Here is a 14,535-nt window from a genome sequence, read left to right on the forward strand (position 1 = left end):
AAATAGACTCATAGATGGGGGGGGGGGGAAGGACAGGAGGAGGGTGTGGTGATAGAATAATGTTATTGTATGATTGTCTTTTGCCCTAAGCAAAGTGTCAACATCTAGATAGTTGCGCTCCGAGAGGAAGGTCACTCTACTTAGTTCAAGGACTTGTCAATAGGCTGCAGGCAGTAAGGAAATTTAACTTTTTCTTTTGCCTTTGTTTCCCACATCACCATCAGTAGTAAATGAGAATTCTAATTCCTCAATATTTTTATTAAAATTGGGTATTATCTGGGGCAGCCTGGGTGGCTCATCGGTATAGTGCGGCCTTCGGCCCAGGGCCTGATCCTGAAGACCTGGGATCGAGTCCTGCGTCGAGCTCCCTGCATGGAGCCTGCTTCTCCCTCTGCCTGTGTCTCTGCCTCTCTCTCTGTGTCTATGAATAAATAAATAAAATCTTAAAAAAATAAAAATCAAAATAAAATAAAATACAATTGGGTATTATCGTGTCTTCGTTATTTTAGCCATTCTAGAAAATAATCAATGGTTTCTCACTGTAAAATATGAAGTAGTCTTACTATGGTTGTCCGGGTGATTGAACTTGAAACCAATTAAAAGTATGAAGTTAAAGAAAATCAAAATGTCTGCATTAAAACATCTGCATTAAGGGATCCCTGGGTGGCGCAGCGGTTTGGCCCCTGCCTTTGGCCCAGTGCGTGATCCTGGAGACCCGGGATCCAATCCCACATCGGGCTCCCGGTGCATGGAGCCTGTTTCTCCCTCTGCCTGTGTCTCTGCCTCTCTCTCTCTGTATGACTATCATAAAAAAAAAAAAAAAATTAAAACATCTGCATTAACACATCAGTGAGGCAGGCAGCCCCTGTGGCTCAGTGGTTTGGCGCCACCTGCAGCCTGGAGTATGATCCTGGAGACCTGGGATCGAGTCCTACATTGGGCTCCCTGCATGGAGTAGGCTTCTCCCTCTGCCTGTGTCTCTGCCTCTCTCTCTGTGTCTATGAATAAATAAATGAAATCTTAAAAAAAAAAAAAAAGACCCATCTTTATAAAACAAACAAACAAACAAAACAAAACAAAACATCAGTGAGGCATGATGTTAAACCTGGTAACCTTTTTTCTCTTTTGGGAATCTTCCCCTCCTCCCTTCTTAGACTTTTTTTTTTCTTTTTTTTTTAAGGAAACTGATCCCAACTGAAAACATTTTTTTTTTTTAATTTTTATTTATTTATGATAGTCACATAGAGAGAGGAGAGAGGCTGAGACACAGGCAGAGGGAGAAGCAGGCTCCATGCACCCGGAGCCCGACGTGGGATTCGATCCTGGGTCTCCAGGATCGCGCCCTGGGCCAAAGGCAGGCGCCAAACCGCTGCGCCACCCAGGGATCCCCAACTGAAAACATTATAAACTGAGCTTGTAGCACAAACCCAATTCCTGTTGAAACCAGATAGCTCCTGATGAAGTGGAAGAGCAAGATTCTTGTCTCAAGGAATCCAAGAATGAATCTCAAAGACAGAGGAGAGTGAATAAAGCCATAAAGTTTTATTAAGCAAGGATACAGAAAAAGCTCTCAAGAGTGAGAGGGGTCCTGACAGGATTGTCAACGTGGGCCTCCAAGGACAGTCTTTTATTTAGAACTGACCAGGTGGGACACCTGACTGTCTCAGCAGTTGAGTCCTGCCTTGGGCTCAGGGCGTGATCCCGGAGTCCCAGGATTAAGTCCGGCATCAGGCTCCAGGCATGCAGTCTGCTCCTCCCTCTGCCTATGTGTGTCTCTCTCTCTTCTCTCTCTCTCTGTCTCTCATGAATAAATAAAATCTTAAAATATGTATATATATACATACATCTTATTTTCTGTAAGTATTGCTCTTTCTTGGTATAGCTGAAAACAAGCACACAGCTATAAAATGAAATGGATTATTAGATTTCACTAAATGTCTGAATTAATCCTTGGCCCACCTGCCTCACATCCCTCTAATTTCAATTAAGAGGTCAGTGTGGACACTCTAGACACAACACAGGTGGAAAATTGTCTGAGATGCATATGCTGTAGCTTGGAAAGAAATTGAGGAGATACAGAAGAACTGGAGATAATTAAAAAATAAAACAAATACAATTTATCTTTGTGTACTCACAGTCAGGTATGCAACCCAGAAACAGGTTTCCTCTTTCCACATGAAGAAGTCATGCAATTATTCTTCCTATGATTTTCCTCTCTCATGTCTTGCCTCATGTTGGAATATTTTCCTCCTACTTATGGGGTATCTATTACATTCGCAGTACTGCCATGTGTGGATATTCATTTAAACAAAAAAGAACCCCTCTATTCCGACGTGGGATTCAATCTGTTATTAGGATCCATGGGTAGAGTGCTTTGGAGTTCCTGGGTAAGTCCAGAATGAGCCATTGAAACAAAAACAGATTAAGTAAACTCTGTGGGGATCTTCTCTAAAGTGTGCACAGGGCAGCCCGGGTGGCTCTGCGGTTTAGCGCCTGCCTTTGGCCTGAGGTGTGATCCTGGAGTCCCGGGATCGGGATCGAGTCCCACATTGGGCTCCCTGCATGGAGCCTGCTTCTCCCTCTGCCTGTGTCTCTGTCTCTCTCTCTTTCTCTGTCTCATGAATAAATAAATAAAATCTTAAAAAAAAATACAGTGTGCACAGGGGGAATGCCTAGGGTGCCTGGGAAGATGGTTGATCTCAAGGGGGTAGTTGAGGTATCATATCAGTAGTTATTATTATCCTGTGACTCTGCAGGGTGTTATTTGGGGAGTGCACTAGTGAAAAGGTCTGGTGTCAGTTCACGTCCCCTGCAAACCACCTGACTACACAGAATGGATGTCAGGTAGCACTATCATGGAGGAGTTTACCTAAACAGCCAATAATACCTTTAAAATCATCTGTAATATATTCATCTTGTTGTCCCAAGTGTTAAAAGGAGGAGAAAATGATGCAATACATAAACTGTGGGAAATATAGCCATGCCTTATAAAAAGTCTGAGGCCACTGAGAAAAGGGATTACTAGTTGTATTATGTCACTCTGTTACCAAATGGGTGGTAGATACTGTCTGTGGTCTGCATTTTTTTTTCTTAGAGACTTTATTTATTTACTCATGAGAGATAGAGACACAGAAAGAGGCAGACATAAGCAGAGGGAGAAGCAGGCTTCCTGTGGGAACCTGATGTGGGACTTGATCTCAAGACCCAGGGATCTTGACCTGCGCCAAAGGCAGATGCCCACTATTGAGCCACCCAGGCATCCCTGTGGTCTGCATTCTTTTTTTTTTTTTTTTTTTTTTTAATGATAGTCACACAGAGAGAGAGAGAGAGAGAGAGAGGCAGAGACACAGGCAGAGGGAGAAGCAGGCTCCATGCACCGGGAGCCAGACGTGGGATTCGATCCCGGTCTCCAGGATCGCGCCCTGGGCCAAAAGCAGGCGCCAAACCGCTACGCCACCCAGGGATCCCTGTGGTCTACATTCTTAAAGTAAGGTAGGGAATTAGTGGTGGCCAGATAATACATCATTCATTACATATCAGTGTTAACACATTAAAAATCATTATATTCTATTCATTAAAATAGAGGAAGGGGCTGGGCTTTTGTGGGAAAATACAGGATGTAGCTGGTTTTGACTGGAATTGTGTCTGTGCTACCAGCTTTGTTCATCATGTTTTCAGGGTGGAACTGGGTTCCTGAAACAAAAGGCTAAGAAAGGGGAGAGGAGGTTTGCAGAACAGAGGAAAAGGGATGCTTAGTTTAAGTCCTGCTGCTGTTTTAATGCAGCCATTTTGATTTTGTTCAAGTTTATGCTTTTAAGTGGTTTCAGTTTGAGTCATCAGGACAACTGTAGGAAGACCATTTCATATTTTACGGTGAGAAACCACTCAGTATTTTCTAGAATGTCTAAAATGGAGAAAAAATTTCAAAGGAGAGTGTTGACAAATTAGAATTCTCATATATTGGTGGTGGGAGGGCAATATGCACATTCACTGTGGAAAACAGTGTGGCAGGTGGTGGGGACAGACAGCCAGCTGAGGACAAAGCACAAGCCCAGGGCAGCACCTTGACAAGTTCCTTGAAACAGGCAGAGGGACATTCCTCTATGGACACAACTCTCTCGGTGTTAATACTTTGCTAAGGGCAAAAGGAAATCTTAGCTTGACCCCCAGGACCCTAGAAGTCTACTTTTTTTTTTTTTTTTTTAAGACTTTTATTTATTGGGCAGCCTGGGTGTCTCAGCGGCTTAGCGCCATCCCAGGACCACCACCTGAACCAAAGGCAGACACTCAATATCTGAGCCAGCCAGGTGCCCCAACAGTTGTACTTTACAATTACAGTTCGTTTTTTTTTTTTTTTTTAAGATTTTATTTATTTATTCATGACAGGCACAGAGAGAGAAAGAGAGGCAGAGACACAGGCAGAGGGAGAAGCAGGCTTCATGCAGGGAGCCTGACATGGGACTCGATCCTGGGTCTCCGGGATCACACCCCGGGCTGAAGGTGGCACTAGGGCTACCCTACAATTACAGTTCTGCAAGCTGACTCGCTGACAGATCCATAGAGAAGATATTGAGTCCAACATTCCTGTTGCTGACGGGGTCCTGGGATATCAGCCAAGGAAAACACTTGTCCTTTAGGGCCCACCTGAATGCTTATCAGCTCTGTGTAGGCCAGGAGTAAGAAAACGCACAAATAAACGCTATTATATATATAAGGTCCAGGATAACACAGAATGCTCTTAAAAAAGAAGAGACTTGCTGTTTAGAATATGAAAAAGATTTAAATAAAAAAAAAGAATATGAAAAAGATACTCTATTTAAACTATACTAGGTAGGGACGCCTCGGTGGCTCAGTGGTTGAGAGTCTGTCTTTGGCTCAGGGCGTGGTCCCAGAGTCCCAGGATCCAGTCCCATGCCTGGCTCCCCTCGAGGAGCCTGACTCTCCCTCTGCCTGTGTCTCTGCCTCTCTCTCTGTGTCTCTCGTGAATAAATAAATAAAAATTTTGAACATATGTAAATATATACGAGGTATTACAAGACAGTGAAAGTATATGTGACTGAAATTTGTATAAATCCACTGTGTTCTCAGAATTCAATTAATATTCTGGTTTTATATTTGAGGAGGACAAAAACATATCAGTAACAACAGTCCCCTTGATGAAGTTTTGGAATATAGGTTAGGTCCAGAGCCAACAACCAAGAAAGAATTCTTGAGACATCTTTTGGTGCTAAATGGTGGTTCTATTAAAGCACAAGGACAGGGCCTGCGGGCAGGAAGAGTCCCCAACCTGGGCCTGTGAGGGGTGGCTGATTATTCACCTGGGAGTTGGGAGGGGTTTGAGGATAGCATACTCTCTAAGGAATTCTGGAAGCAAGGTTTCCAGGACCTTGAAGGGGCTGGCAATTGTTGGGAAAAGGCCACGTATTACCGTCTAATAAAACCTGAGTCATGAGACCCTTCACAAGGATATATCTGTGGGTCATGTGCTGGGGGGATGATCGCCAACATCTACCTTGGGGGTGTAGAAATAAAGGACATTTCTAAAAGAATTTTCAAAGGTTAAAGTAGACTAACAGGCTCCTGGGGGTCAGGCAAAGATTGCCTTTTGCCCTACGCAAAGTAAGACCATCGAGACAGTTGAGTCCGGAGAGGAATGTCCCTCTGCCTGTTTCAAGGACTTGTCAATGTGCTGGCCCTGGCTCATCATTTGTCCTCAGCTAGCCCTCTGTTCCCCCATCTCTTTAGGCACTGCTACTAGTTTGTTTCCTACAGTTAATGTTACCTTCCTTTCCTTGGCTTGCTCCTCTCTGCCAGACTTCTCCCTATAAAATTCATACTTTCTGATCTTTCCTAAGATCTTAGACAGGTTTACTGAAGGATGTGAGGAAACTATTACATTTAAACAGTAAACTTCTGGGATCCCTGGGTGGCGCAGTGGTTTAGCGCCTGCCTTTGGGATCCTGGAGACCTGGGATCGAGTCCCACGTCGGGCTCCCGGTGCATGGAGCCTGCTTCTCCCTCTGCCTATGTCTCTGCCTCTCTCTCTCTTTGTGACTATCATAAATAAATAAATAAATAAATAAATAAATAAATAAATAAACAGGAAACTTCTGAATTCTTTCGCTTGTAGTTTCTAATGAGAACAAAAGCAAAAGAAATGTTCCCTGATAAATACTTGAGATGGGCAGTGACTGAGAGGACTGAAGGAATTCACAACTGCCTTAATGCTAATGCTTTGTTAGAGGCCAAAAGCAACTTTTGTTTGGCAATAGCCAGACCTCCAGGATCCTGCAAATCTTCGTTAATATATGAAAGTCTCTTTAGAAATTCCCCTTATCTTTGCCCCCACCTTAAAAGTATATAATCATGGGCTTTTCAAAAGGATACTGCAGGTCTTTCTGCCCTCCAGTGTGGTCCTGTCCCTATGTTTTAATATAAACAGCTTTTTGCAACAAAATATTCTCAGAATACCTTTTTGATCCTTAGCTCCAGGCCCACATCACATTAGTTTCCAATGGACAATGAATGCTCTCACGGTCATGCAGTGAGATATTTACTTCTGGGAGTGGAGGCTCTCAATCAGACCTCCATCTTGTGGGTTTCTATGTTACTCCATACTTAGTGTCATAGTTATCCTTCTTTTCTTTTCTTTTCTTTTTTTTTTTAGATTTTATTTATTTATTCATGAGAGGCACAAAGAGAGAGGCAGAGACCTAGGCAGAGGGAGAAGGAGTCTCCATGTGTGCTGCAGACTCCATCCCAGGCCCCAGGAATCCTGACCAGAGCCAAAAGCAGATGCTGTAGCACTGAGCCACCCATGCACTCCTAGATTTAACTTTCTATTTACTTCTTTGTATTTAAAAGAAAAACAACACACAAGAATCACATAATTAGGGCATCTGGGTGGCTGAAAGTTTGAGCAACTGCCTTTGGCTCAGGTTGTGGTCACGGGGTCTTAGGATCGAGTCCCACATCCCACTCCCTGTACAGAGTCTATATCTCCTTCTGCTGATGTCTCTGTCTCTCTCTCTCTCTCCATTTCTCTCATGAATAAATAATAAAATCTTAAAAAAAAGATCACAAAATTAGCATGTTTGTCTTAAAAGCCTGAAAGGTAGTATAACAACAGATAGAAAATATACCAGGTTTGTTTGTGACCCAAAAGAAACTTGATTTACTGCCAATGAGGAGATCACAGAGAATAATATCCCAAGCAGAGAGTCACAGAGCAAGGGGAAAGGTTTCCTGCTGATTAGGGTTAGGCTGGATGTTTAGAAAGATTAGACTTGTTATCATATGTAGAGCTTGGCATAAGGCCCCAACAGTTGTACACATACCTGTGTGTTTGTGGGACCCAGGAAATCTAACAAAAAATCCGCTACCCCTGGACAAGCAGAGCAGGACTAACTCCATTTTGTGCTACACCCGCCATCTCATGTAAAACCCCCACACGACCTGCCTATTGTTTAAGGCACTCCCTCACCCTAGCTTGGCTATTAAGCACACCCTTATCAGAAACCAGCACACCTAATTAGGAATGAGGGACCTCTGACCTTTAACCAGCCAAGGAATGAAAACCCCTCTTTTGCCCACCAAACCTGCGCGCAAATTCTAACCAGAATAATAGGCTAGTTCAAATGGTCACTATAGGGTGAATCGTGATTCAATTGGCCACCTGCGTGTGCACCAACATGACTGTGCAACTTTCTGCGTATGTTACAATCTCATTGGCCACTGGCCCCTATAACACTGCTGTGCTTCTTAGTCTCGGGGTCCAAGCCCCTGCCCTGCTGTATGGAGAATACTTGGACCCAAGCTCGAGCTTGTAAATAAACCCTCGTGTTCTTGCATCGGTGTCGGCTCCTTGGTGGTTTCTCGGATTCGCAATCTTGGGCACAACATTTTATGTAACTGAGGTTCGTGCTCCTCCTTGGCTGGAAATTTTGGTAATAGAATGAGGTAAAAGTAATTATAGGTTACCCCAGAGGTTACTGTTTGTTACCTTTATAAAGAGTAAGTTAGGGGTTTAGCTCAATTGGGCTGGCTCAAGGTCTTCCTCAGGTGATGCAGTTTTACTTAATCAAGAAAGAATTCTTGAGAGGTCTTTGGTGCACAAAAGTGATTGTTTTAAAGCATGCGGTCAGGAACCACCAGTAAAAGGAGTTGCTGTTGCTGCTGCAGCCTGCTGCCCGCTGTCTGCTGGCGCCACTTGCCCAGAGACTGTGAGGACCAACTGATCATATATTCTGCGGTTGGGGAAAGTAAAGATAAGGGAAGTTCCAAATGGACTTTGTCGACCACAGCAGCCCGGGTGGCACAGCAGGTTTAGCTCTGTCTTCAGCCCAGGTCGTGATTCTGGAGACTGCGGATCGAGTCCTTAGACGGGCTCCCTGCATGGAGCCTGCTTCTCCCTCTGTCTGTGTCTCTGCCTCTCTCTCTCCCCCCCCACCCCCTGCCGTGTCTCTCATGAGTAAATAAAATCTTTTTTTTTTTTTTTGAGTAAATAAAATCTTAAAAAAAAAAGAAACAACACTCAACCTGACACAATGGCCTTGTTATTGTCAAACTAAGGTTGTTTTTCCCACTAGTAAGGCATTCACCTTAAGAGAGTGGAGTACTTCCTGGAGGAACTTTATACTCTGACTTAAGTATTTGTCAATGGGTTGCATTTTTTTTTTTTTTAATGGGTTGGATTTTATAGGGACATTTAATGTTATATACATTTCTTTCTGCCTTTGTTTCCCACATCAAGATCAGTCCTTACCTTTCCTTGGATAGTTTCTGTTTCCATCACAGGAGACTCTGCCCATCGGGTGTTTTGCCTGAAGTAAAAGATGTGGTAGAAAGAGAGGGTAAGTAAAATGTGGGACAAAGGTTGGAGAGTACAAGCAGGTAAACAGTGAAGGTCAGGTCTTGGGGTCTAGCTGGTGACATTAATGCTGTCTTTCATCTTTGGAACCTTTGTGAACTTTGCCTAAGGCTTCTTGGTAACTGTGGTATTTATTACAGGCACTGCTGACATTCAGGGATGTGGCCATAGAATTCTTTCAGGAGGAATAGATATGTCTTAACCACATTCAGCGGATACTCTACAGGGATGTGGTGTTAGAGAACTACAGACACCTCCTCCTCTTGGGTGAGGATCACTCCTTCCAGATTTTCCATACCACACTCAGGGTTTCCTTTCTTCCTTTGAAGACTGTCTCTTGGAAGATTCCTCTTTGAATGATTGGAATTTGGATCTGGGCAGTGAAGGAAAAAAGTTGTGTTTTGTAGCGTGGGACCCAGGAAATCTAACAAAAATCCCCTACCCCTGGACAAGCAGAGCAGGACTAACTCCATTTTGTGCTACACCTGCCATTTCATGTAAAACCCCCCCACACGACCTGCCTATTGTTTAAGGCACTCCCTCACCCTAGCTTAGCTATTAAGCACACTTTCATCAGAAACCAGCACACCTAATTAGGAATGAGGGACCTCTGACCTTTAACCAGCCAAGGAATGAAAACCCCTCTTTTGCCCACCAAACCTGCGCGCAAATTCTAACCAGAATAATAGGCTAGTTCAAATGGTCACTATAGGGTGAATCGTGATTCAATTGGCCACCTGCGTGTGCACCAACATGACTGTGCAACTTTCTACGTATGTTACAATCTCATTGGCCACTGGCCCCTATAACACTGCTGTGCTTCTTAGTCTCGGGGTCCAAGCCCCTGCTCTGCTGTATGGAGTATACTTGGACCCAAGCTCGAACTTGTAAATAAACCCTCATGTACTTGCATCGGTGTTGGCTCCTTGGTGGTTTCTCGGATTCGCAGTCTTGGACACAACATTTGGGGGCTCGTCCGGGATCCCAGAGACCCTCAGGACCCCATCCGGAAGGTTTCACGCGTGGTGAGTGCACTCAACTTTTTCCACCTTTTGCGCGCATATTCTCTGAGAGCTCTAAACTGTACCTTTACCTGTAGGAATTCCAATCTGTATTGGGTCGGCATTGGCTTAGGTGGAAGCGCTGGCGGGCCGTCGACCGGGGATCTTGAGGAGATGTTCCTTGCCCTCGCCGGGAGGATGGGGTCCTCATCTGTAAGGAGGACTGAGATCCTCATCTGTGAGGAGGACGGGGTCCTCGTCTGTGAAAAGGACGGTGTCTTCGTAAGGAAGATGGATGTCCTCATCTGTAAGGAGGGCCAGCTGCCAGCCCTTCGGGTAGCTTTCTGTTTTGTCTCCTTGGCCGCACTGGAACGTTTGTCTGTTACTGTGCTCTTGTTAACTGCACGCTGGTCTCTGTTACCGTGTTCTTGTTAACTGTTTGTGCGCTGGTCTGTGTTACTGTGTTCTTGTTAACTGTGTGTTTGACTGTGTTATTTTTTAACTGTCATAACTGTCTGTGCCTTGGTGTGGACAGGGGACATAATGGGGCAGACGCAAACCACACCCTTGTTCCTTATGCTCTCTCACTTCTCAGACATTATGAAAAGGGCTCACAATCTGAGCACAGACATACAGAAAGGGAAATTTCAAACTTACTGCGCGTCAGAATAGCCAACCTTTCACGTGGGATGGCCCCGAGAAGGAACTTTCCACCTACCTATTATCTTACAGGTTAAGGCTGTGATCTTCAGGGATGAACCAGACGGCCACCCTGACTAGGTGCCCTACACCCTGGCCTGGCAGGACATGATCAAAAACTCCCCTCTTTGGCTAAAACCGTTTTTGTCCCCCCCCCCCCCACCCGCCCAGGCAGGACCTACCAAGATTCTAGCCCTGCGGACAGGCCGAGAAGGAGACTGACTCTAAGACAAAAGTGCCTCTTTATCCAGTCTTACAGGATTCCTCTTCGGAGGACCTGATCCTCCCGCCGCCCTACTGGGCAACCCCTCGCCCTTCCGCTCCCCCCATCAGAGGTATGGGGGGCTACAGAGGGGCACCCCCCCGTCCCAGATGAGGGGATTCCTGTGCCAGCAGCAGGGACTCGCAGAGAGACCCACCGGGTGGCCCCAACCCCATAACGCAGGGCCGGTGGACTCCACCGCCCTTCCCCTCTGCGCCATGGGACCCTCACCCCCAACAAGACTGGAGGACAGCTAATGCTGTACTGGCCGTTCTTCACCAGTGATTTATATGATTGGAAAAATGCTAAGTTCTAAATGATAAGTTCTCTGATAATCCGAGAGAAATTGGAGAAAGATCTAATCGGGCTTTTAGATACTGTTCTCTTTACCCACCAGCCTACTTGGGATGACTGCCGACAGCTCTTACAGGTTCTCTTCACCACCGAAGAGAGGGAACCCATTCAGGTGGAAGCCTGGAAGTCTGTCCTGAGAGAGGACAGACAGCCGACTCAAAACCCAGACCTCATAAACGCTGCCTTCCCCTTATTCTGCCCTACCTGGGACCACAACTTGGCTGAAGGTTAAGGAGACTCCAGGTCTACCGCCAGACTCTAGGGGCAGGTCTCCAGGCTGCCGCGTGCAAGCCTACCAATCTGGCCAAGGTATATGGTGTGAGACAGGGCAAGGACAAGAGTCTAGCAGCCTTCTTAGAGTCATAGAGGCTTTTAGGCAGTACACCCCTATGAACCCAAAAGCCCCGGAAACAAAGGCCGCAATTATCATGGCTTTTGTTAACCAAGCCGCTCTGGGCATTAAAAAGAAATTGCCAAGAGTAGAGAGATTGGGAGAGAAGAGCTTGCAGGACTTAGTAATAGTAGCAGAAAGAGTCTATAATAACAGAGAAAGTCCAGAAGAACAACAAACCAAACTAAGTGACCGGCAGACCCGAAAACTGGCCAAGATCCTGCTGGCCACAACCATAAACGACCCACAGGAAAGACGGAGCCACCTCAAGCTGGCTTCAGGGACAGGTAAGGAGGATGGCCCTGATCCCCGTCGGGAGCGCCCTAAGCTGAACAAAAACCAATGTGCCCATTGCAAGGAAGAGGACCGCTGGGTGAAAGACTCTCTTAACAAAAGACTAAGGCCCCTGCCAAGATCTTGGAGATGGAGGACCTAGACGATTAGGGGGGTCAGGGTTTGGCACCCCTCCCCGAGCCCAGGGTAACTCTCGGAGTGGAGGGGCAACCTGTTGAATTCCTAGTGGACACTGGGGCACAGCAGTCGGTTTTATTACAGACTCAAGGGAAATTGGCAAGCAAGACTTCAGGGGTGCAAGGGGCCACGGGCAAAAGCAGTACTCATGGACTACCCGAAGAACTGTGGATATCAGCATTGATCTCTTCCATTCCTTCATGGTCATCCCTGAGTGTCCCTACCCATTGTTAGGTCGGGATTTGCTCACCAAGATGGGGGCACAAATTTGCTTCTATTACGAAGGAGCAAAAATCCTAAACAAGGAGGGGCACTCAATTCAGGTGCTTGTCCTGAGCTTAGAAGACAAATAGCAAGAAGACCACCAATTACTTAACACCACCCCCTCCAGATTCCCCCACCAGTGTCTCAGATAAAAATTGACGATGGGGAGCAAACTGATTGACTTTAAGCGGATCCAGACAGGACATAGCAAATAGGTCTTGAAAATTATCACTACTAAGCCTGAAACTGTTATTCTATTGAGGTTTGCTGAAGGTCACAGAAGTTCTGTTATTTTTTTGCAATTTGCTAATAAAAAAAAAAAAATTGGCCAAATTGATGTTTAATTGTCTGTTTCCAAGTTTTCTTAAGTAATTGTTAAGATACCTTTCAAAGTCCTTGGTAACCTGAAACCTTAGTTACACTTTGATGATAAATAGAATTAAATTCATCGGACATCTAGGTCTTTTCCAAACAGGAAGAAGTGCTGAAATGTTGATTTGAATCTGTTGGTGAACATGCTTTGTACTTAACTGTTTCATAAATTTGCCATCTAAAGAGTTCTGGTGTTCAAAAATCGGTTACTCCTTAGTTTTCACTGGACACTAAGGTTCCTAAGAATGGAAAAACTCTGCTAAAATAAGACTGATGACTGATAAAGAAAGCAACTCTGTATGTAGAAAAGGAGATATGTAAGAAAAGGGAATATATTTTTGTTCAAGGTAAAAGAAAGTAATTTTGTCCTAAATGAGACTGACTGGAAAGAAATGGCTTGGGACAAATTCTGAATGCAGAGGAAGGTGTAAAAGGGTTGTGAAGGGAAATCCTTGGAAAGGAATTTTAGATGTGGTCAGGACAGACTGAGATCAAAGTAAATGGATTTTAAAGTACGAGAGTATAAGATTAAAAGTCTACTTTCTGGCATCCCTGGGTGGCTCAGCGGTTTAGCACCTGTCTTTGGCCCAGGGCGCGATCCTGGGGCTCCAGGATCGAGTCCCACGTCGGGCTCCTGGCATGGAGCCTGTCTCTCCTTCTGCCTGTGTCTTTGTCTCTCTCTCTCCCTATGTCTATCATAAATAAATAAAATATTTTTAAAAAATTAAAAAAAAAGTCTACTTTCTGTTCAAAAGTTTCCTTCATTTGTTGGTCTGCTCTTGATAAGAGCAGCAGTTTTGTCAAATACGCGCGGGGCAGCCGTAACCACGGAAACGGAGACCAGCTGGGCAGAGCCTTTGGCAGCCAGAAGGTCGCTCAACAGGCAGAACTGATCGCACTGGCCAAGGCACTGACCGGGGGAGAAGGTAAACGAATAAACATCTACACCGACAGCAGGTACACCTTCGCCACCGCTCACATCCACGGAGCCCCTTACAAAGAGAGAAGGCTTCTGACAGCAGAGGGAAAAACTACTAAGAACAAAAGAGAGATCCTTGAACTCCTGAGGGCCCTCTGGCTGCCCAAGGTACTAACTATCGCCCATTGTCCGGGACACCAGAGAGCAGACACACCAGTAGCCAGGGGAAACCGGCTAGCCGACTCAAAAGCTAAGGAGGCGGCCCTTATGGTGACCCAGGTTTTAACAACCACATTACCCGATCCAGGGGCACCGACCCTGCCTGACACCCCCAACTATACTGACGCTGACTTACACTGGATCAAACGCTTGCCTATGACCCTGTGCTTGCGTGGCTGGTAGAGGGCCGCAGACTCCAGCATCATCCTGCCAGAGGAACTAGGATGGCGAGTCCTACCAAAATGCATCGGGGAACTCACACGGGAACAAGGAAGATGGAAGACCTCATACAACATGCAAAGATCACTATTAAAGACTCTTGAGCAAAGATGGAGCAGATTGTGGCAAGCTGCCACGCATACCGGTTAACTAATGCCACCGCCCATGGATCTAACTCGGGCACCTGGTTCCGGGGGACAGCCCAGGAGTCTACTGGGAAGTGGACTTCACTGAGGTAAAACCTGGAATACATGAGTACAAGTATTTACTAGTGTTTGTAGATACTTTTTCAGGATGGACAGAAGCATTTCCTACCAAACATGAAACAGCACAGACCGTGACCAGGAAACTGTTGGAAGACATTTTACAGAGGTATGGTTTTCCTGTTAGAATTGGATCAGACAACAGACCAGGATTCGTCTCGAAGGTAAAATGGGGAGTGGCACTAGTACTTGGGGCAGATTGGAAATTACATTGTGCATATAGGCCCCAGAG

General features: G+C 45.5%; 1 protein-coding gene across 50 annotated transcripts in view; it reads right to left on the reverse strand.

Moving 5' to 3' along the window:
• Positions 1-14,535, reverse strand: part of LOC112643367 (zinc finger protein 420-like) — a 642,213-nt gene that overhangs the window by 484,693 nt on the left and 142,985 nt on the right. For 8 of the 50 annotated variants that reach the window (XR_007409699.1, XM_049108183.1, XM_049108193.1 and 5 more), the window contains exons 1-2: positions 9,963-10,566; positions 8,765-8,822 (exon numbers count right to left, since the gene is read on the reverse strand). The exons of 1 other annotated variant lie outside the window; for it this stretch is intronic. Coding sequence is in view for 48 of the 49 variants with exons in the window: in XM_049108183.1 (XP_048964140.1) it covers positions 8,765-8,822; positions 9,963-10,081 (177 nt within the window). In the remaining variant the exon portion in view is untranslated. 41 more of the 50 variants (XM_049108139.1, XM_049108143.1, XM_049108196.1 and 38 more) reach the window with 14 other exon arrangements.

Source organism: Canis lupus, chromosome 1 (assembly GCF_003254725.2).
Source record: "Canis lupus dingo isolate Sandy chromosome 1, ASM325472v2, whole genome shotgun sequence".
Taxonomy (NCBI): Eukaryota; Metazoa; Chordata; class Mammalia; order Carnivora; family Canidae; genus Canis; species Canis lupus.